The sequence below is a fragment of the Notothenia rossii genome (genome assembly GCF_949606895.1).
Source record: "Notothenia rossii genome assembly, chromosome: 4".
Classification (NCBI taxonomy): domain Eukaryota; kingdom Metazoa; phylum Chordata; class Actinopteri; order Perciformes; family Nototheniidae; genus Notothenia; species Notothenia rossii.
The window spans coordinates 83,800,589-83,825,003 of NC_136902.1; the positions used below are offsets into that span (position 1 = coordinate 83,800,589).

Consider the following 24,415-nt stretch of genomic DNA (forward strand, 5'->3'; position numbering starts at 1 on the left):
ATCAGCCTTACTCCAACTAACAACGGCTGTCTTATCTAGCAGCATGTTCTACTTCTCCCCTATTTGTTTACTTTGTATTCCAAAAGTGTAAGGATGTTTGAAATGTGGGTTCTTTAGCAAAACACTCCTCAAACAATCTGGTCCCCTCATGGCACGCAGCAATGAACTGACTGCACTGAAGTTGTTTTGTGAAACAGCTTCAGTGCAGATATCAGCAGCTGTTCTCGATGATGCTGCGGAGGAATGTCGATTTGAAAACACGCTCGGATTCAATCTCAAGTTATTCCGTGGAGGAGTTCATCTCAGAGGCTGAGAGTTATCGCTGGGAGAAGCAGCAGCTGTGGGGAGTGCAAGTCTTTACCTGTGTGCTTGTTCCTGCGCTGGCTGATGTGCGGTGCAGAGTTAGGCGTGGGGCTGTTTCCCCGGGGAAGGAACAGGGCGGCACCTTTAACAGTGAGAAAATTCTCACTGATGCTGCGAGGGGAGAGAGAAGAAAAGAACACATGAATAAAACCTCAGAAACAGGGACTCCTGCCAACTTAACTGATCATATGTGGTGTGACTTTTGGAATTGGTTTTCTCTTTCTTGCACTTGTTGAACCAAACGTTATAATAAGCACAAGATGGTGGACGGGGAACAGAAGGGCGTTGTCATGGGCTTATGTCAGTGTCACAATGATCCACTCGTCTGGCCTCTGCGAACAGGCTTCCAGAATCAGCACAGGACAGACCGACGCAAGTAAAAACAAGATCCAAGCCCCTATTTGAACTCGGAACACAATGTTCTCCTCCACACAGCTGGATTACACACACAGGCTTATTCACACAAGCAGCTGCCAGTAGGGAGGGATGGGGGGGTTGAGAGGAGACCCGGGGTCCGAGAGGGGAGATGAATCCCCTCCTCCACAGCATTTGAGGGGAGATAAGAGCGCGTCGTATAAAAAGGGGTCCTGTTCCTCTGTAGGAAGAGCTAATCTAATTAACTGTGACTGAGGAAGAGGACGCATAATTAACTGAGGTCAGTGTTACAACTGAAGACCTAAGAGTGTGCGTGTGCGTGTGTGTGTGTGTGTGTGTGTGTGTATTAGTTTAAAGTCTCCCCACAGCACACTAACCTTAGTAACGCTATGTACCCATAAAACAGGTTGGAAGACATATTTCTGCAGCCGGTAATGACCACGTCAAATGACAGCCATGGGAGCAGTTAACCACATCTTCAACGATGCTGAGCAAGCAGTTTGCCAATTAGACCGCGTGGGCACTTAGGCAACGCTTCTCCTGTGTTTATTCAGCAGATGCAGAAAGCACCGCAAAGGCACCATTGCAACGAGAGCAAAAAAAAGTAGAAGAATCCATCATAATGACGAACGAACAGATTGTGTGTTAAGACCCCAAGTAAAGCTGGCAAGAACTTAGCCTATCCAGGAACATGTGCAGCCACATTCCTGACAGCGGTCTGCAGAGTTCCAGATTTCTAGAGAAACCCCCAGTTTGGTTGCTTTTTTGGCATTAAAATATAATATTAGCATCATCTGCCTGCTTGAATATGCCCTGCCATGTTTTATTTCTGAGGTCAAATAAATAGGAGTTCATGTTTAAGCGGTCTGCAGTCTGTCAATAATAAAACATTGGACATAAAAAGGTGGTTAAAAGTGTTACGCAAGGACAGAGAGTTAGTCAGAGTTAGTCAGAGAGTTAGTCAGAGAGTTAGTCGCCTGTTCTGACAAACTTCAAAAAGGAATGATTTCGTAGCCGTCGGGAAAAGAAACTATTCAAGGAATCGACACACATGCAAACAATGAAGATTAATCGAAGGGGTGTGATGTCGTCAGAGCCACATTTTTATATTTTCAAGTTGCACAAGCGATTGGTTGAAGAGCTCATTTGAAGGTTAACCACTGTGTTGGCTAATCTTTCATGTGGCAGGCTACACTCAATGAACCCAACGCTTTACAGTACTTCAGTTTCACGCTGTCTGCCATTTAGACTTCCTGTCGTGCCCTTTTTCTCTGTAACTTCATCTCTCCATCCTTCCAGCCATCCAACTGTCCTTCCTGAGTTTCTCTGAGACCGTGTACAGGATGAGGAGACAAACAAAACCGCAGCTCAGTGCTGAGCTAATTTCCCATAACCCTCCCACCCTTGACACAGCTGTTTCCTCTCTCTCTCTCTCTCCCTCTCTCTCTCCCGTCTGTCACTTCCTCTTTTCTGCAATTCTCACAACTTTTCATTTCCGTCACTCTCTTGAATTCCTGCTGTATCATCATCACACACAGACATGTACATAGTGTACTTGGCAATGACCATGTATAGCAGTGCTACTGTACAAAGTCATCTGTAATACAACACTATCCCTAAGAATTGCGCATGGAAGGGGATGCACGTGCAAACACACACTTTTACTCGTCCACAAAACACACCTTGGGGAAGTGGACTCTAAGCCCGACAGTCGGAGAAGCTGGGGGGGCTGTGAACGACTTTCAACTGCATTTTTCTAAAAATACTGTAGTCCTTTAAAAGTCCCAGCTATTGATAGACTGCTTTCAGAATAGCACGACTCGCTGTAGAAGCTTCTCTTTGAAAGGGCAGTCGTCGGCAGAGGTTTAACTCCAAGTCTGCATGGGCGACGATTAAAAAGGACTGCTTTAGGGCTTCTTTTAAAGACAACAGGTATGGCTAAGCAGAGGCAAAACAAAACCTGACATGATGTTACATCTAGCTGCTGTACATTGGCTCCATTATGATTACCCACTGCATTACTGTGCTACTGCATTAACCTTAAATAATCCAAACCTTCCTAAGTCGTATTAGCAGAAGTGATTTTTTACAGACATGACACACAGACATACACCACCACCCACTCATTCCATACTAAAGAACAATTGACCAATGATGGACGATGTCTCAGTATTGAACATTTTAAAATCATTAATTGTTTGCATTTTTTCAGTAAAAATGCCTCATATTCACTCCTAGGATTTGATGTGTATTTGATATGACAGTAAACTAAATATGTTGACTGATGATTAACAAATAATGCTGATCCACACACAAATACAACAGTTCAAGACTAATAGTCGACCCATTCTGCAAATCTCTGCAGTAAAACCCAGACATGATGTTAGCATTATACACTTAGGTAATGAAGAAGAATGTAGTCTGAAGTTATTCAAGCTGATGCATGTGTAACACCTTTAAATCAGACTTGAGAGCAAAACTTTACAAGCAGAAAAATAAAACCTCTGGGGAAATAGAAAAGGGGCAACAAGTTCAACTCAATTTGACCAAGCAGGGTAAGTGAATTGGGAATGAGGAGTGAAGGGTGGGAGATAAAGGGAGAGGACACAGTCAGAGTATCAGAGGGTGGGTGGGTTCATCTTTTGGCCCTCAGCCACGCCGGGTTTTGGTCAGAAGTGAAGCTGTAGGTACTTGTTAGGGCAACAGTCCCAGACACAATCATCACTATGTAAGGACCACTAGATAACTGGGTGACCCCCACCTACTGCCAGTGCCCATATTAGTCACTCTGGGGAGGAGAGTGGGATAAATATAGGGCCTGGCTCTTTGGAGGGCCGGCCCAGCTAAGGCCTTCTGAGACAGATACAGCCCATGGGAAAGACAGGGAGTTAGCTAGCGTGTGTGTGTGTGTGTGTGTGTGTGTGTGTGTGTGTGTGTGTGTGTGTGTGTGTGTGTGTGTGTGTGTGTGTGTGTGTGTGTGTGTGTGTGTGTGTGTGTGTGTGTGTGTGTGTGTGTGTGTGTGTGTGTGTGTGTGTGTGTGTGTGTCCATGTCAATAGGTGCATGGACATGGAAAAGAGTCACAAGCAGAGGATGGTGACAGATGGATGGGAAGAGAGAAGAGTGATGGGGTGTTAACTGCAACATCGTAAAGGACCTCTGTGGCAAATCATCTCGTTTTCCATCCTTATAGAGTTTGATTATGGCAATGTAATCCCACAAATGATCTCAACACATAATATACCTTCACAACAGATTATTGGGCAAAGCATTGGACACAAGAATGGAGGCAGAAGGGGGTCAAAGCTGATAAAGAGAAATAAATACCTACCGGGTCATACCAAACAAATACTAATACTTGAATGTACTGTCCAGTAAATATATTGCCAAGGCTTGTTGTCTTATGAATGTTTGCACACGTTTCCCTACAGTCTCTTTGGTAATCCAGAGAGCAGGCCATGGTCCACGCGTCCGCCACCTCAGTGAACTAAACGTACCTGACCCCCAGACATGCAGGGCTATTCTGAGAAGGATTCAGATTTCATTTCTTGAAGTTGAAACAAACTACAGGCAGGAACACACTTCTGAAAAAGCTCAATGGAATTGCTGTTCATATGAGGACATGGAGCTTGGTTGGTAATAACAATGGCTGAATAAAGAGTTCTATTCCCATTTGTGGTAGACAAAGGGAGAGAATTATTTGCTGTATTAGTTGTTTAGCACCACTTTGTTGAATTGTCAATTATGTTTGTCAAAGTATTTATTTTTCAGTAAGTAGCAGTGTAATAAGCTTTTATATGTACCAGCTTAGCTATGCGTTTAGAATAAATAAAATAATATATCATAATGTGAAATATGTAGGAGTTGAAAATTAACTAAATCGATAAACTCTCTGTGCATCACATTAGTTTCATGGTTTGTATTGGGACTTTGATAAATTGCATTGTACATTTAGAACAGAAACATTTAAATTAAATTCAATGTTAATCATCCCAATGTGAAAATTCACATAAAAAAACACTGTCAGACACAGCTGGTCCGATCATGTGGAATTTACAGTAGCTAATTGAACAAACTTAAACCAAGTTATGTAGGTTATTTGATTTGCTATGCTGCATACCGGTATCACCGAAATACCGGTTACTGGTGGCTACGGTATACCGTACCGAAATCAGATCCGGTTTCGATACTTTAAAAAATAATAATAATAATAATTTTAAAAGTGAGCCGTAATATCCTTAAACTCGGGCCCAAACCGTCAAAATTACGATGCCAATTTCGAAGTGAAACTCCACAAACGAGTCACTGTGGAGTGTGGGCTGCACCATATTGTTGACATCCGCCAGCCAATCAGATCGCGCGCCTTGCACCGGCTTCGGTGATAGGCTTGATTGCCTAGCAACGCTCGTCACCATCCTCCCGGACGTCTGAGCCTTTCGGTTAGCTGTCATTCTTACTAACTACTATTAGCTCGATGTTGGCTTTTTTTTTGTTCCCTGGTCCAATCTTAGGTTTAACATGAATTATAACGGTGCTATAACGGTCTGTTTGCATTGACAAGATGTGCTATTCACGCGGCACACCTGATGGCGGGTGTTATAAAAGAGATTCCATAATCGGTTTTCTTCATATTTTTTATGTATTTTTCATTGTTTGTTCAGTACTAAAAAGGTCCAAGAAGTCCCATAATTGAATTTAATATTCATTTGACATGTTAACTATATCGTAAAGCGCATCATGGGAGTAATTGTGGGATGATACATTTTCAAAGTATCACGATATGTATCGGTTGAGTATCGGTATTGTTCAGTGGTATCGGTATCGGTATCATAAAAAAAGTCAACGATATGCATCCCTAGCTCACACACAAACTAGGGCTGTGCAATTAATCGCATTTTAAATCGCAATTACGATTTTGGCCTGCCACAATTATGAAAACAACATAATCGAAAAAAACGATTATTTAGCTTTGCTAGGTTGTGACAGTGCACTGCAACATATTTGATCTCATTTATTTTAGTCTAATTTATGTTGATTGATCATATTTATATATGTTTAGTAGCTTGTTGAAGTGCGCTCCAAAATATGTGTTGATCTTGTTTATTGGTATTTATTATTTATTTAAATGTAAATGTATCATTTATTTTAGTATTGGTTTTTCAGTTAAATTAGACGTTCAGGGTAATCAACAGTTAAAAAGATACTGTTCAAATTATTATTTATATTTGTTTTAAAGTTCAATAAATTGAGGTTTTCAAAGTCAATGAATAATCGTATTAAATAATCGTGATATCAATTATTGACCCAAATAATCGTGAATATGATTTTTGCCATAATCGAGCAGCCCTAACACAAACAAGTAGTGACCATATCCAGCTGCCCTTATCTGTGTTCGGCTGCTGAAGTCCCTCACACCAACACTATCTTCAGTTTGTCACGTTTCCGTCTTATCTCTTTCTTTGGAAAATACATACGCAACACAAAACACACAAGTGCAGCGGAAGAGAGAGGTTTACCGGTATTCCTAAAATTGGTGGGATAACAATAGTGTTTTAGATGCCATTTAGCCACAGGTAACACTTAGCTCCTTGGAAAGCCTTGAGGCTTGTAATTACTCATTGGTTAAACATACTGGCACATACAGGCATTCACAGTATAAACAAATAGAGATATGTACACAAACATTAAAAATGCCACATGTACACACACTAGGAGAGAGAAATCAAAGGATGCTAAAATCCCTAACGTTGGGATAAGGGCCAATTTGAGCTATACAAAGGGAGGGGTGATAAAAACCATCGACAGCCATATTGCAACAAAGCCAGGAAGTCAGACGGTTCCCACATCTGTGTGCGTTTACTGGACACACGCGCTTGCCACACCGTGTGTTGCGGTAACATCTTCCCATAAACTATCCTAATGCAAACCCAAGTTTTGAAAAAAACAAAATGATTTCCTTAAACACAGGGTGCAGCCCTCATAAAGACTAAATGTTCAGTTGACTCAATAGCCTCACTGCACAATCATGTGTGCAACAGCTGACAAACAATGCAATCGAGACACAGGCTGTCCTTGACTTTCCTGAAAACTGCATCAGAAGGCCAATTCTCATGCACTGCATATCCAATTACTAACTGCACGAAAAAGTTACAAAACAACAGGAAAACAGAGACACTGGAACTAAAAAGATTGATTTTGTGGAAATGGGTAATGTTGATTTCATTATCTTTTAATCCAGTTGGGGTCATTTCTACATTGATTTCTCCCCAAATGTGCTAAGAAAACACTGAAGAACACTGGAACAGAGTAGCCTTTGATCTGTCCTCAAGGACAAACTTGTCTTCACCGCATTAACACAAGTCAAGTAAATCCTTTTACATCTCACAAGCAAAAGGAAGCCTCTACTCCCCTTTGCCTTGATGTCTGCAGACAATGAAGATCACAGATAAGATGCATTAAAACCAACTACTTCAGATCCAAGTAAACAATCTCTGAATTGGTATTGATAGAGCCAGAGAGGCATATATTTAGTTCCTTTGACTGACCCTTGGAACACAGGACTACAAATAAGTACAGAGGCTTTGGGTTTAAGGGGAAATGCTGTCTGATCAGTGGTTAATCATTTCCAATGTAGGCTATTATTGGGTTACGAAATCTATTTGCTAAGAGTTATATCAAGGGAATATGTAGCTGCCTATTTCCTGGTTGCCTAAACCAAGCGTCAAGCAAGTGGATGCAGGCAATTTCTCCAGGTCTGTGTCTAAGAAAATCGCCAAGATGAAAGCCACCAACATCATTTTTAATGTTGGATACACAAATAAAAAAAATATACTGCAATTGTCTTGTTCTTCACAATCATTGAAAGTTATTTCTCTAAATGGTGACATTTAAAACATGTCTTAATTGTAAGTTAAACTTCCTTAACAACTATGGACATCACACCAAGCACTCACAAGTTCAAACAAACAAAATCCCAGCCTTGAACAAACAAAAAGGGAGGGACAGAAATGCCCAACCAAAACTCTTAATATGGTGATCAGGTGATAATGGTTTTCCATCTATTAAGTGTCTGTAGTAGTGGAACAGGTAGGATGATTCACACTGTCTGAAGAGACATTATGTCTTAGTAAGGTCAAAAGGGAACATTGGATGAGCCATTCCCTGATACGTCACCAGGAAATGCATTCAACACTGATGTTGCAAAATAATACATGTTCGATTACTCATAGTGTTAGAATGTTAAACGTTTGGCACGTTTTTACTACTATTTCCAAATACTTGAAGTCCATATTAAAATATAGTATTAACAGTCACTATCCACAGTACAAAAATCAAATACAGGCTAATTTCAGTTTAATGCCGCTTAAATTTGAATGACACACTTTTACTTCAAAGCACCTTTTCTGTCCCTGTCATACATTTATGCATGTTTTAATTCTTAAACATAGGTTTATTCCAGAGTGTCTTCCCTCCACCACCTGCCACTTATTTACACTTACAGCTGGTTGATCTGATTGTTTGACACCACTGCTTCGTCGCTGAAGTATGGCACCATCTTAGCCCCGCAGCATGAGCAGAAGCTGACCGCCGACGAGCTCTCAGATTCGGACACCGCGCCGAGGGTCATGCCGGCGGCTGGGATCGCTGAAGTAGGGGGGTATCAGGTGTTCTTGTCCCGGGAGAAAACTTTTACTCCTCTCCCATAGTCATGTGCTCTGCCATTTCAACACGACTAACAAGTTCCTTTTGGTGTAAATAGCCGTAATAGTTTAGAAAATGACGAAATATTCCGCAAAGTAGTCACTTGTGTCCAAATCTTTTTTCCGTCACAATAAATTAATTTAAAAGTTGAAGCACGCTGTTCTGCTGCTTCCAGACAGTGGCGTCCAAGATGTCCCAATTAAGCGGAAGCGAGTCCTTTAATGAAGAAGTGTTCGTACCGTTTTCTGAACATTATTAATCCTCTGTACAAAAGACACTATCCTCCACCAAGTACAGTACTAAGACATATGACTTCAGTCAAACTATCACCGAGGAAGTCATGGGAGGGAGGAGTTGGAGACATGTGTTTTGGGGAAAAGTGGGGAGCCAATGAGGACAACAGGGAAGTGCGACCGCCCACAGCAGCAGCCCTTCTGCATCGACACTTGCTGAAGCAGGGAACGTGTATACGGTGTATACACAACACTTGCACCATGCAGTATTTCCTTCAGCAGGTTATTATTCTAGTTCCTCCTGTGTGGCTGAGGGTGTGCTTATCAAAAATTGCACTGTACTGTTAGTTCAAAGCTGCATACTCTTGGTGCAAGGCACATGGTGGCCCATCCTCGACGAATTACATAACACTAAAAGTAATGACCATTAGGACGTTTTAAACAGTGGAGGAGGAAGTATTACTTTTACTTAAAGGTGGGGTATGTAATTTATTTCAGAAACACTTTTTGTTATATTCCATGGAATGCTCTTAACATCCCGATAGCAATGAATATATTAAAGGTGGGGTAGGTAATTTTGGAGAAACCAGCTCGAGTGCGCTAGAATTTGAAAATACACAACCGGTGTCGGTACCAGATGTGTTCGGGGTCCGTCTCTTACCAGTGACGTCAGGACATACAACGTCCTGACGTCACGCATTGTGATTGGCTGTACGCAGCGCCGTATAGACTGGTTAGTAGTAGCCTACTACGGCTTCCACAGATGAAATTTTTTAATGGATTTTTTGTCAAAACACTTCAGATATTCATTGCTATCGGGATGTTAAGAGCATTCCATGGAATATAACAAAAAGTGTATCTCGAGCCGGTTTCTCAAACTTACCTACCCCACCTTCAAATGCTTTGACAATAAATACATTAAAAAAATTCATCTGTGGAAGCCGTGGCGCTGTAAAAAGCACGACCAATCATTTTAGCCGGCCCGGCTAAAATAACAGGATGGTCTACCTGCCTGTCAGCCTTCCATCACAAACTTATCTCGTGCCCTAATTGGTCATGTGTGCATTCGTGTGTGTTGGAGGAGGGTCTCTGTAAGGAAGTGGCAGATTTTTTCCAGCTGTGTGTTTTCAAATTCGAGCGCACTCGAGCTGGTTTCTCCAAAATTACCGACCCCACCTTTAAGCAAAAGTACAAATACTACTCTTTAAAAATACTCTGTTACAAGCCAAATTCCTGCATTGGAAATGTTACATACAGTATGTCAAAGTAACTCCATATAATCAGAAAAATGTAGTTCAAGTAATACATGTAAAAGAACCCAATATTCAAAAATAATTCAAAAATAAAAAACATTTTTTATCTCAATGTATATGCTAACTTAGTAGCTCTCAATTGGCTAGATTAATCAAATACGCTTGGCCAGGTCAATGTATAACAAAATATCATACATTATGAACTATACTTTGTAAAGTAATCAAAAATATGTTAATGTCCAACAACTAATTGGGTGTCCTGATACAACAGGGTCAATAGGGGATGTGATCATTACACTGATAAAATCAGTGAGTCAATTAAACCCACATGGAGTTTTGGTTTGGCAGTGACTCACTTGTCTCCTTTCCACCCTTTTCTCCAAACACACAGACCTTGTGGTTGAGTTACATAAGGAGCAAAAATAAAAATGAGAAACAGGCTGAAGTCTTACAGACTGAGCTGCTGTTGAAGCAGACCTTCAGTTCGAAGGGTAAAGTACAGATAGCTAAATCAAGAAAGTCTGGGGGAGAAACCACCTTTCATATTATCATGTTGTTTACATCAAGTATCACCTGACCTACCGCAGGCTGTGAGATTGATTCAATGTTTTGGTGTGTTTTATAGCCTATTAAACATTTTATTTCTACTGGCGGGCCGGCATGTAAGCTGACAACAATTTGAAAAACACTGTAAAACTTAAGCCCCCCTGATCATATTAACACCAGCTTGTGCCAAGAGCTGAAGAACGAATCTAAAACATCTGTGGCAAACGACCTCTATGCCGTGGAGCTGAGCTTTATAATGATGTTTATTGAATGCCTGCTTTAAGATTTAGCTGTTTTTCAGAGCAGAGCAGTTATCAAAAAGGAGTTTGACTGAGAAATAAGACGCTGAGTATGCGGTTATACAACATAACTTTGGCTCTGTGTTCATAAACTTCCCTTTGGTGTTCACTGAAATCTGAACATTATGCTTGTAAAACTTCAGCCTATGAACACCCCTGAGCTGCGGGATTATGGGGACACTGTAATCATTCACGAACCATAGTAAATGAAGGGCCTAGACAATGAATCACATTAATAACACGTTCTAGCTAGTTTGTCTTTATTTTAATGGAGAATGTGGCATTGCATCACAGGTATCCAGCTATATGTATGGCCAATAGACATGCTTCTTAGTCAGATAGGATTCTGTTTCCTCCTTTAAACTGGAAGCACTGGAGGAGGTCACTTTTACCCCTGATCCTCTGTTCTGTTTGTTGTAGCTCTCAGCTTATTTCATTTTAAAATGTATATTAACTTTTCAACTCTAAAGAAAATTGAAGCAATTTTATAATGAGAAAACCCACTAAACTACGATTTGTATAGATATTTTTTATTATGTCTTACCTATGAATCAAATAAATCAATGAAAATTCACAACTTACAATACCTGTGTCAAGATATAACCTTTCTGTGAGTACTGACACTGTAGTGGCAGGGGGGCAATGACCCCTTAGTGCAGGGGTGGGGGACATTTTTCCTCTCAAGGGCCATTTCAATTTTTTCTACATCCTCAGAGGGCCGTACAAATGATTGACCTCTGCTTAAAAAAACTAAAATCACAGCCCATTCATTTGGCCTTTCTTTCATGCTGTGCAAAGAAAAAGCAACCTCTTAATCCAGATATCTTAATATGACTCGCGCATGCATGCACGTGCACGGTTGTGCCATGACCACCAAAACAGAAAGATATGGACACAAGATGTGTGCAAAAATATTTAGTTAGAAGACTTGTTTTTAAATATTGGAGTTAAAAGCATCAATCTGGTGTGAGAGCAACATTAGGAGATCTATGGATACATCTCTCATCCATATGAAAGAGAACTGGAAGCAGATTTTCTTTTTCTTTATGGATATTTTACAAATCACTCCCCTTTCAAACATTATTCTTGTTTATTAATAGCAACTTTTTTTTACTGTCATACAGTATTTTATACCTGTTTACTTTATTCTCTTATAACTATAATGATCATATAAAGGTGTTCCTTTACCTCACTGGTTGTAGAAAAAACTTCTTATATTCGTTAGCATAGCTAGCTAACCAGATGCTAATAACAACAAAGTTATTGACTGTATGATCAGTATGACAGATGAACAGATTGCCACTGGGCTTTCAACTAAAGACACAGCCACGCAAAAACTGCGGCATGTGTACTGCTCCTTATGGGTAGCCTACTGCACCCCTGTCAGACGAGACATATACCACGTGATGACACGTTAGGCTTGTGTTGTGTTTAAGGACCCTAACCTTGGCCAGGAAAAACAGGCACTCGCTTGTATAATTTTGTTGCGGTCTAGATTTCTTTAATTTTTTTCTTTTTTGTGTGTGTTTATAAATTGCCTCGAGGGCCGTACCAAATGGTCTCGCGAGCCGTATACGCCCCGGGGGCCGGAGGTTCCCCACCCCTGTCTTAGTGGATCTAATGTTAAACGGCAGCTCTTTTTATGTTTACTCTTCCTCTGGACTGACTGTGACATATTACTGTTGCTTCTGGGAAAGAATTGTCGGAAATATTTCCTCTTCCCTTTTTTCTCATGTCAATTTACTGTTATCACAACAGACCCTCGGACTGTATGGGGGACCACAATAACACTAAAGACACAAAACACAACAATACAGGATGTCTATGGCAAGATGCGGCAGGGCTGTTGTCAGTTCATCAAAAATTACGCGTTATTCTAATCTCTTTTTTAATTATGTTCTGTTTACAAAAAAAAAACAAGAATCCATGCATGGCTTAATTAACACAGTCAGGATATTAGACATTACACAGGCCTTTTAGTAATATACCTTCTTCCTTAGCAATGCTAGTGTAGTTTATATTTATTCAACCCCAATTACCAGCTCTGGGGGATATAATAAAATGTGTTACTTATAATATTAACAATCCCAGGAGGCTTTAGCTATTCCATTGAACATCTTCAAGCACATAATGAGTATGTGTGGTTTAACACTAGACTCCACATGTTTCCTGCCCAGCTAAACACAATTACATCCCACATCCTCTGTCTCACCTTCCTATCAACAGCTCCTGCATCATAAGGCAGGTTGTCCAATGAGTTCTGCCAGCAACTGTGACCACATAATCCACTTGACATTCACCCATACACACAGCGGCTCTGGTGCTCTGTCATGTGGTTCTGTTTAGTGTCGTCACATCTACCAGCACTCGGTGGGAACTTGTCTGTGGGCTGGTAACTCGAGAGTCTGTTGTGGTTAAGCTGAGACCTGGACACGTTGCACAATCATCTTCCGCTACATTCCGTCCTCTGTGCTTGATGGGAATGGGAAGAAAACATGCAGTGTGTAGTTGTTGAGTTGTGTATATGTTGAACTCTGTGGTGAGTTGTTTACCATATGCTGAGCTGGAGATGGGAAACTGTTCTACAATAAATCTATATAACCTGCAGTATCATGTTCTCTACTGTAAACATATTGGGGCTGAGGCGAATTAAAACAAATTACATTAGAAGCTTCTATGGAAGTTTTTATATTTTGTTTGTCCTCACCGTACAGATCATTTAAAAAAAAAAAAAATCTGTGTTGAATTCCCAGCACTTTGGAGTAATTGGAAATGCCTGGAATACCCCTTAGCTGTTGCAAAATCACTATAAATCAATACCATTCATTGGATTTTTTTAACTCAGCTTTGACTATTCCAATTATTCAATACAGCTATAATAAATATGTATTGAAAAACATGCTTTTTTTCCTCTGTGAACTGCCCGTCGCACTAAAGAGGTTAAACAAAATGATGTACTTGTAGCAGTAGCTAAAACACCTAGCCTGAAAACCTTTAAACAAACAACATAAAAATAGTTTTCAAGATTGAAAGCAAAGCAAAGAACAGCTGGACTCCAACGCCTTCAGTTCAAATGTTTGCCGTCTACTCAGCCCACTCTGGTGAGATATAAGCACTTAACCTTGGAGAAATAGGGAGCACTTTTTTACAGCCAGATAAGACAGACAAAGACCGAACTGTGAAATGAAGTGGCCTGTTTACAGTAACCAAACTGCAGCTCAGGAGCAATATGTGAAATCTGTTCTCAGGTTAGAGATCTTATAGAACTCATCTTTAAAAAGCTGCTGGGTCAAATGCTTTGTGGAGATACCGTCAAGTAAACAATACAAAAAAGACAAGCTATGTTTAGTTTTAAGGGTTTTTTAGCTTATAAATGTTCATGTATGTTTCTATAATATTCTCTACAATTCGAGATGTGTTAAAAACACTTTCTAGAGAGGATTCCTGGCCCCATATTCTAAAGGTCATCTGGATGTCCCATTTCACATCTCCATTGTTATTGTTATTGACTCATGATGGTGGTGTCACATTTTATATAAAACTATGGTCTGTATATGTCTCTTTTTTGTGGTGGGACACAGACACAGTATGTCCATGTACTCACTAATCTAGGACAGGTTGTATTCTATGTTTAACAGGTGTGGTACCGACGGTTGAGTGTAAATGACAGAGCCTTAAAATGTAAAGAGGAGGAGATGCAAACGGTGAACACAGATGGTGTTGTTGGGCTGGGTGTTCGTTACTACACCGGCCCTACTTGTTCTTCTATCAGCAGCCTCAATACAACCTGCTCTGCTTGTGTGCATATGGGTGAGAGCCAATGCATGAGTCAATAATGTATAAACAGTGCAGGAAGAGACTCACACCACAAATGATTCTGATCAGTGATTGTCAGAATGGATACAAGTTCAATGTTGTGAACTAATGGCTCTTTTCATTTCTGTCTGGGAAGTTCCTCCTGCCAACCAAACAAGTTGTGCCGAATATTAAAAGTAGGGTCAAACGTCAAAATTGTATTGCAATTGCGATATGGATTATTGCAATATTCAACTCATAGAAAGCATAATATTGGTTAAAGGGGCCCTATCATGTTTTGTGGCGTTTCCCTTTCCTGTAGTGTTAAAGGTTTTTTATGAATGGAAATGGTCTGCAAAGGTTAAAATCCCAAAGATTTCTCCAGAGGTACACAATACAAATATAAACCTGGAAATGACCATCATACTGTATGACCACTTTAAAGGCTCAATATGTGGTGAAATACCATATTGAATGAAGTGTAGTGGAGCTGCACAGATATCTCGGCCGACAAAATGGATTCTACAGACCTAACAAAATGTATTTAAATTTAAATAGATCATTTAAATATATATCAATACCAGATCAATACAAATGAGAAAAATTAGGTGAAAAGGATCGATTCCTCCTATATTGTCTCAGGTCAGAGGGTGTCGTTTTTTCATACTGATATTCTGCACAAACTGTGCTGTTGTATTTACTGTATAGTGTCCTTACTGTAAGGTAATTTTTATATGTACAGCACTTTTGCTCGACCAAAAATCGTTTAAAAAAAATGTGCTATATAAATAAAACTTGATTTGATTGGATATTGAGATTGCAATATCAGTTCAAAATCATCCTAATCGGCAATTGTTTTCCAAATTATGCAGCCCTAATTAAAATAATCGTTAAATTCCCAAATAAATATACAGGTTTATATTTGTATCCAAGCATTATTACAGATCATAGGAAATTCTCTTCAGCAGATAAACAATGGACAGAAAAGGTCAGATAGGGAACAGCTAACCCCCGCCCCTCTCTCTTCTCACATGCTTTTCTCATCCAACCGACTTTTGACCACAGTAGATACAATACACTGACACACCTAACTGAGGTAGCAGATGGTGTTGCTTCATACACTGCAAACAAAACAGAGGACCTGTCCTGCACAGACATTTTAAGTGGTTTATTACATGTGGGTTTTAACAATACTAACGCTCAAAGGCATATGATCTAATCTCGTGATGCTGGAACCTTTGACAGCCGTGCCACGTCATATGATTTCCCCACAGGGAGTCACAAGGAAGATATGAAGTGCCTCTATTGTTCGGCAGCCACAACAGAAATGCTCTCAACATATTGTACCACAAGTTATATTTAAAATAGAACAAAAACTTAAAATGTCAGTTTCACAACTATGAATATAAAAAAAAAAATCAGTTTCTCTGACAGCGTCCTTGACAATCAGTGTCAGTCCTGAGGCAACAGCGTGTGGCAGAGATTCATTATTGTACTGCAATAGAGTTTTATGTCATGGTGGGGTGCAGGGGGCATGGACAGCTGTGTGTGTGGCTGTACAGTTGACAGAGAGAAGATATAATAAGAAGGAGAGATATGGGGTGTCAGTCAGTGAGAAGTCAACTGAATAACTAAAAGAGACAAGAGACAAAGACTCTGGAGAAGAGCGAGGAATCGAGACGGACCGAAAATCTTAATGCACCGGAAATCCAACGTTCCCTTCAGTCTCAGGGGCTCCTGCTCCATATATATTGGCATTTATCCATATGTAGGGTGGGGACTTAATTGGACCTCGGCTCTTATGCAACACACACGAGGGGTCACTCAGCGTGGCCCCTGGCTGCACCCTGCCTGTCATGTGAGTTTGAGTGGATATGTGCTAATGGTTAGCAAATGGCAAGCGAGGTAAATAGTCAAATAGAACCATAATGATGTTATGCGTATGGGGAATAGGCTCTGTGTGTGTGTGTGTGTGTGTGTGTGTGTGTGTGTGTGTGTGTGTGTGTGTGTGTGTGTGTGTGTGTGTGTGTGTGTGTGTGTGTGTGTGTGTGTGTGTGTGTGTGTGTGTGTGTGAGCATCCATGGGTATGACTTCACCAGCTGCTGCTGCTTTGTTGTATTACCTAACAGATAATTGGAAGCACATGTCCTTCTGGGCATTGCTGGGCGTGTTAAAAGCTTAACTGAATGATATCACCAAGTTTCAGTTTTCATATATGTGTGACATAGCATAAAATCGTTTTTTATTTCAGGTTTGAAGCACCTATAGGTGCTCCACAAGGGGCCCTTAGCTTATCTTGGGCCTGTTGCAATCATAAAATTAAATTATTATCATATGTGCTTTCGATATTATTATAGCTGCCAATGAGGTCATGCTTACAGACCGGTTCGTCCATATTTTGAGAGCAAGGTTTTTAAGAACATACCTACCTTTATGTCTCTATAATGATCGGTTGAATATGCTGCCAAGAATCAACTCACTTATGCACAATGAACATGTATTTAGCCTGAGAGTTAGTGCCCATTCTCCTGCTGTGTGGATGAACTCAGGACTGGAGACTTTGACCCCTAATGGCTCCAGACCAGCGGGAGCAGGAGCAGCTTTTTTTAAGATGCGTTTCATTTAGCCATGCAGGGTCTCGCTTGACTCACAAAGTGTGACAGGGTCCAGGAACACGCCTGCATGAAATCTGAGAGGGATCCTGGGCAACAGCCAGAACAAAGATGCAATCAAAGAGTTAAATACTTCGTCTGTAAAAGTGGGGCTCTGCTTTGCTTCATAGCAACATGTTCAAAAGTGGGAAACTGGAACAGACTCAGGAGGAGTTTAAATGTGTTTTTATGTCCAGGGTTTCTTAGAAACATGGTATAGCATGTGCCAAGTGCTCAGTTTAATCCTGTATCTGATGTCCAGTCTTCTGACAGCATGGCACCGTTTCCCTCATACTCAGCGAGTTATAAACAGTCCAGTCTGCGTTAGTCTCAGCTCAACACTGTCGGAGGGAGGGGGGGTTATATATATATATATTGATTTCAAATTGATACGGTTAGTTACGGCTGCACAATACAATGATCACATGTTCTGAACTCTTCTATTATTTGCCTTGATTATTATATCCACATTACTAATGATTATTTATGAAAGTTTCATTGTTCTAACCTTTTGTAAAAGCATTAACGGTCCACTACCATATTGTCACAATACTGATATAAAGAATATCTGATTTTCTTAATATCGCACAGCCCTAGTAGGAGTATGTCATTACTGTATTTGAGAGTAATAACAACTAGTAACTAACAATATGAGTTATCACTGATAATATACATTACAAGCTTGAAACAAAAATGATATATGACAAAGATAGGCTGCACTTTAAAGCTAAGATTAGTCCACCAAAGTGATTTACAAAGTCCATTTAAGATAGAAAGGCGGTATAGACTTTAATGTTCCCTGTTTAATGAGTGTGAGCTCTCGTCTCCACGGACAGACTGTACTATAAGCGATGAGTTTAGAGTGATTATGTGTAAGGCTTCTCAGAGTGTTTTCACGTTTATTAGTAGCTGGGTAAAGGCAACACGTAGATCGCACAAACATAAAGCAGATGTGTTCAGCTGTGTGCAGTCTGCATTGCATTCAAATTCTTGAGAGGGCCTTGGCTCAGGATGCAGCACAATGACGAAGCCACCTGAGTCATCTACACAAAAGAACAATAACATCGCTGACGTGCTCATCTTTTATGAAGATACAGCTACGCACATCAAAAGATAATCATTTACTTTACCACAACCACCAGGTAGAATCATGCAAATCAACCCAAGCCTGTGACATCAATGGAATGAACAAATATTGACAAAAAATACACACAAAGATGTCATTTGTTTGCAGCATGAAAGACTATTCAAGAAAAGTCGAAAAACTATTCAAAACTAAGTGGCACAACAACAGTCAGTGGCCCAACCCTCAAAGGACATGAAATACTCTCAAACTACTTCAAAGTGCAATTGACAAAACTGTATAAATAAGTTCATAAATTAAATGTATTGGTTATATTGAGACATTGTCTTTTCTGACAGAGGTTACTAGTAAAAAAGGTAAACCATGACAATGTGAATATTGTAACCTTTGTTTGTATGACAGGAAACAGCAATGTTCATGTTCTTGGCATTAATAAACCGTTTTTATTTGAACACATATAAAGGCCTTTTGGAGTTAAATATGTATTTTTACTCAAATGTATAACATCAATCCAACTATAGCAAAAATGTTTTAAGAACTGTATCAGAAACGGGTTGTATTGATTAGAGAACCGTATAAATCTGATGCTCTGTCTCCCCCTAGTGGCCAGAGTGTCAGTTCACAGTTTCTAGTGATGCGATTGGAGTGTGTGTAAAAACAGAGTTATTGCAGGAAACTGGAGACAGAGTATGACAAAGCAGGAAGTGTCTCACCTCCTGGGCTGGGAGCGACGGTCATCCTCACCGCTGCCCGACTCCTGCAGGGGGACAGACAGAACATATGAGAAAAAGAAAGTTCATATCAGTCCTTTAACAAGTAGCTGGCATTTCAGAAAGGACACACTGTTTCATGTTGACCGAAAAAACTTTGGAGGCTATTTGCATCAAACGCTGAGTCAGACTCAATCAACCTTGCATTAAAGACTGTTGAATTGCTGGCGGCTAAGTCAAGCCTTTCATCAGTGACTTCAGTTACAAAGGCAGAGCCAGTGTGGCATTTTAACTGAGGCTCCAAGCAGGGACCAGAGATAAGGCCGAGTGTCCGAGCCCTCCCCTCTCTGTCTTTCTTTTTAGAAAATGCAATCATCCTCCCCCACCACCGCAACCAGCACAGCTCTACACACACACACACACACGCACGCACACACACCATTTTAATCCCAGCCTGTTTCGGTAATCCCTCACCAAACTCAGAGAACTTTCTCTTTGGCTTCAATCTGTCAGTTTTTGCTACTACACGAGCCAAAACACACACACACACACACACACACACACACACACACACACACACACACACACACACACACACACACACACACACACACACACACACACACACACACACACACACACACACACACACACACACACACACACACACACACACACACACACACACACACACACACACACACACACACACACACACACACACACACACACACACACCAAAACCGCAGTCTCTAATTCTGGTGCAGATAAGTGATGATGATGATACAAATAGATGAGGAAGAATAGGTGAAGAGGTCAGGCGATGAAGAATCCCGAAGAGGAAGGGTGGAGTTTTAGTGTCCGTTGCCACAGATGTGATTAGGACCCCCTGGAGGGAGAGCTGGCTGAAAGATGCCCTCTGCATCAGCAGCCTAACAGCCAGCACTCAATACAAAATATGGTGACACAGGAGAAATAGGAGTCCATGCATGGACTCAGCTGCTCCTAGATTGCCTAGCTCAGCAGATTTCCAGGTGAATGTGATAGCAGTAGAATGCCACTGCAAAGCACTTAAACGCACCGAACTGAAAATAACTGAAAAAAGGTTTGTATACTACAAATAACAGAATCAAAATACTTTATGTATCCTGTGGGAAATAGGATTTTCAGACATTTGCTCCATTTTAGAATTCATAAAATTATAGATTTTTAAAAAAGCATTCATGTAAACATAATCATTTGCAATAAAAGATCAAATAAAATAAAGATTTTTATATAAAAATAGACATGGGATAATAACAATCTACAGCACCATAATAAGCCTGGCTATAGTTGTGATATAATGCAGGCTGATCTCCATGGTTACCATACCACCGCAGAGATGTGTAGGGAGTGGTCCTACAGCCAATAAGAACGGGGGATTTGTTGTGCTGCTAGGCAGATTATCCTACCACTGTCAGGGGGCTCTTCCCTGATGTGCTGAAGGCTAATTGCTAGCTGGATTAATTGATAGGTCAATGATATGAAACCTGTGTTTAATTTGCCCTGATGAAAGGTTTAGGAGGAAGAGCCTCTCGCAGTCAGATATGCTGATGTGGCAGTGGCTTTCCAGCTGTGCCTCTCATGATTATTCATCTTCTTTTTGGAGCTCATTCCCAGCTCTTTCTTCCTCACACTGCTCTGTTCTGCTGCCCCCGTCCCAGCCCCCGATCCCACCTCTCAGCATCAGACGTCTCACAAGCGCGCTCACATGGCTGCTTCCCATCAGGAACGGGTCTCATGACAAGCAGCTGCTTACCTCAGCCTGGGATCCTTTCACAGCCTCAGAGCTACACGCCCTCTCTGCTGGGACATTATAAATGCAGCTTAAATTAAGATTAATGTACGTGCTATTTCTCAGACTGGTCAAAATGTGTCCAGATGTCTCCAAAAGCCAGAAATGTAATATGAATAAAACGCTGTAATGCCATCAAGTGATGATGTGCTGCAGCCTTAGTGATGTTTTTAGGTTATGTAAAATACTAAATGTCCCAAACCCTGCAGCCTAGCATGGTTCTAAATTGTTGTTATGAATATGTTATGATGTTTTTTTGACCATCTCTCAGCTGGGGATTTCCCTAATCCATGCTCAATAATTTGCATGGCTGCCCCATCTAATTCCCCATCAGACCAGCCTTAAAACAAGTCGGTCTCTGCAAAACATGGAGGTTAAATTAAGATACATGGGGCTGAACTCTTCTCATGTAGAGTTAACGACAGGTCAGGATCTTCTGCCACGAGATGTGTCCTTTAGGAAGGAAATCTGACAGACAACCTCACACCAGCCCCTGCAAATATCAATGTGGCCAATTTATCATATTCCAGGCAGGGTGATGGCATTTTATCTATGACAGCCACGCCATCAGCCTGCCTGGGTCAGTGTCAAGAGCCTGAAGTGGGAAGCCTCAAAGTGTCAGAGGGGATAATAGGACTGTCCCACTGCGTCCAACAGGGTCTGACTGGCCTGTCTCACTAACCTGCTTTCCAGGCAGCTCTATATTCACTGTCACCCCCCCTAACTTGTTATAATAGAAGTCAATTTGAAGATTAGGTACTGGCATGACTAGCTATTTTGACTCAGGCACAGAAGACAGCATATTCCATGTGTATAAGCATAGAATAGAAAACCCCCAATGATTACTTTAGGTTAATATCAAGCTGTTTTTGGCTCTTTTCTCGCTGTAACAAATGCAAATGTACCCTCTGTGGGACGAATATAGGTATTCTGATTCTGATTAATGCATATTCAAGCTTGTTTGTCTAGTAGCTCCTCTGATATAACTTCCTCGGAGGAAGTGAGTTAGCAAACAAGCTCTAACTGCTACCTAGTTGAATTAGTTTACAAAAATGTGACATCTTTAGTATGACACAAATGTATTTAACTTGATACAAGCTAAATAACTTGGAAGACAAACTTGTGTCCCCCTGCAGGACTGTGAGAGGTTGTTAGGTTACAGTGTGAAGCTAACAGCTAAGTTAGCCACCCATGTACATACAGTAAACTCCCCTGAGCAGCAGTCTTCTTGCTCTGACAGACCAACAAAACTGAGCCGAAATGTCAAACCAGTTCACGGATACTCACCGACACACAGGGGCTGCTGGAGGTGGTGCTCGGTGTGGGAGACCGCTGCACGGTGACCAGCGCCATGCCGGCAGCTGCTGCTCAGACCTCAGTCACCTCGGAGGGAGAAACACCGGGATACGAGACATTATTTCGGGCAGGAACTACAGTATGCCGAGCCCCCTATGCTATTTCTCTGCTCGTTGCTTAGTTTCCCCTCTAGCGTCAAGCTGAGCACAGTCGTTACACATTTCCTGTATTTTTTTCAAAATAAAAGCGTGTGTTTATTTTGAGGGTTAATGTCTATGTATTTACCATCGTTATATATAAACATATTTAAATGGTACAGAAGCAGAGAAAGTAAGACATTTTAAACTTGTAAATTATTACATGTAAATAGAAGGACTTTGCATGAATTATCTTTCTTAATTTCTTTTTTAATCATCCGTGAAACAAGTGAGAATCAGTACAATTTTTTTTTTTTGCTGAATAGCACAAATAAAATACATCTATTACACAAATAAATGTATGTAGTAGGTTACTTTGTGTTTAGAGTTATTAGGAATTATAGCTCAACTGGATTTAAGTGTCCCCCTGGACACAGGAGAGAGCCTCTTTTAGATTATAATTTTCCGATTTTCTTTCAAGTGTTTCTGTATCATGGCGTTTGTAATTCTAAATCGTTGGTATTATTTTTATGTTGTTCAATTTCCAGGCATCAAGTCAATGACCTATATGTCCTTTAAAGTGGACAATTCAACGCTTTTATTTCGACAGAGATACATCCTTTAGCAGTTCTCTTCGGTTTAGCTTCACACTAAAGGATGCCTTGTCGTTTCTTTCGCGCACGCGCAATGGGGACCAGCTGTCAAACGTGTTTGCTGGCACTCCCATTCATGCAAAGTTATCAGTTAAACTGACAAAATACAGGTCAAAACAGTGTGTGTGTGTGTGTGTGTGTGTGTGTGTGTGTGTGTGTGTGTGTGTGTGTGTGTGTGTGTGTGTGTGTGTGTGTGTGTGTGTGTGTGTGTGTGTGTGTGTGTGTGTGTGTGTGTGTGTGTGTGTGTGTGTGTGTTGTATTAGCTGACCATATAGCACCATGAATAATGTATTAGAGTGTTTATTTCTGTATACCCTGGAGGTTTTATCCAGGGAATGGCGCAGGAGAGGACCTGACCTTACATCTCTGTGCTCCTTGTTTTTCTGTTACCCACCCCTCTTGGGAGATGAGATGTGGGGGTCGGGGTGTGAACTGTGAAGGCAGGGGGAGGTGTGTGGAGCATGATTGTGAAAGTCAAAAAAGGTTGATGAGGTGAGCTACAGCACCTCAACGAAGCCCATCTCTCTAGGAACCTTGAAAATCTTGATTTAGAGTGTTATTGGAAAGACAGCAAATACCTCTCCCCTGACTCTTCATGGTCACTGGCTGCATTTAATTAGTAGAGGAAATATTAGTGAGAGTGTTGTTCACAGAGAGGAAGGTGAAGATGGGGTGTGAAGCTGGGAGGCTCATTTTGATTCCCTTCATTGCATTATCTGGGTCATTGCCTCCTTCTCCTCTTCCTGTCCTTCTGGTTATTTCCCCTCCTCCATCGTTTCCCTTATTTTCCTTTTTATTGATCATCTAATAAGCTTGTGTTAAAAAAGAAAATGAGAGGGAGCGAGACAAAATAAATCTGATTAGGAGGTACAGGTGGTGTAGAGAATACAAAGCAGTAATTGCATTGCACTTGAACGTGGAGACGATGTAAGGGTGTGAGATGGAGTGAGGACAGCCTGATAAGATACAAAAACAAATACAGAAAGCACATGATATAAACGATTGCAAATAAAAGAGTGACAGGATGATTGATGACCACAGCCCCCTCCTCCTTATCCATTCATACAGTTTGGGTGAAGCTGATGAGGCCATGCTGCATGTATGTGAGCGACCAGCTGTGCATATTAATCTACCTCTATTTGTTTTTTCTAATGAAAGGGTCATACCCCGGCTCGACTAAAGCAGAAAACAAACGGTGTATTTGTCTCAGTGTGGACAACATGTCAGCAGGATAGAGCTCACATGGTCGATAACACCTTTTCCAAACCACATTTATAAGAACAAGGTGGATGATAAAAGAGCCGCTGAAGAGAGTCACAGAGAGGGTGGAGGAGCAAGAGAGAAAAAATAGATCCTCTGTACACAGGTAACCACGACAGGCAGGAAGAGACTGTGAAAGTAAGTGTGTGTAGGAGCAAACAAGATTAGGATTAGAGTAGTAGAGGATGATACTTCAGGGATTTAGTGTCAAGACAGAGACAGTGGGA

At 40.9% G+C, this 24,415-nt stretch overlaps 1 protein-coding gene across 2 annotated transcripts in view; it reads right to left on the bottom strand.

The window, feature by feature from the left end:
- Nucleotides 1–22,320, bottom strand: part of ssh2a (slingshot protein phosphatase 2a) — a 33,215-nt gene extending 10,895 nt beyond the window's left edge. Inside the window, exons 1-3 of one of the 2 annotated variants that reach the window (XM_079673741.1) lie at nucleotides 22,130–22,320; nucleotides 19,012–19,055; nucleotides 362–474 (exon numbers count right to left, since the gene is read on the bottom strand). In XM_079673741.1, coding sequence (XP_079529867.1) covers nucleotides 362–474; nucleotides 19,012–19,055; nucleotides 22,130–22,195 — 223 coding nt within the window. In that variant the 5' untranslated portion in view covers nucleotides 22,196–22,320. Of the gene's footprint in view, nucleotides 1–361; nucleotides 475–8,235; nucleotides 8,791–19,011; nucleotides 19,056–22,129 lie in introns of those variants that run through there. The other variant, XM_079673740.1, reaches the window with a different exon arrangement.
- Nucleotides 22,321–24,415: the final 2,095 nt, after the last annotated feature.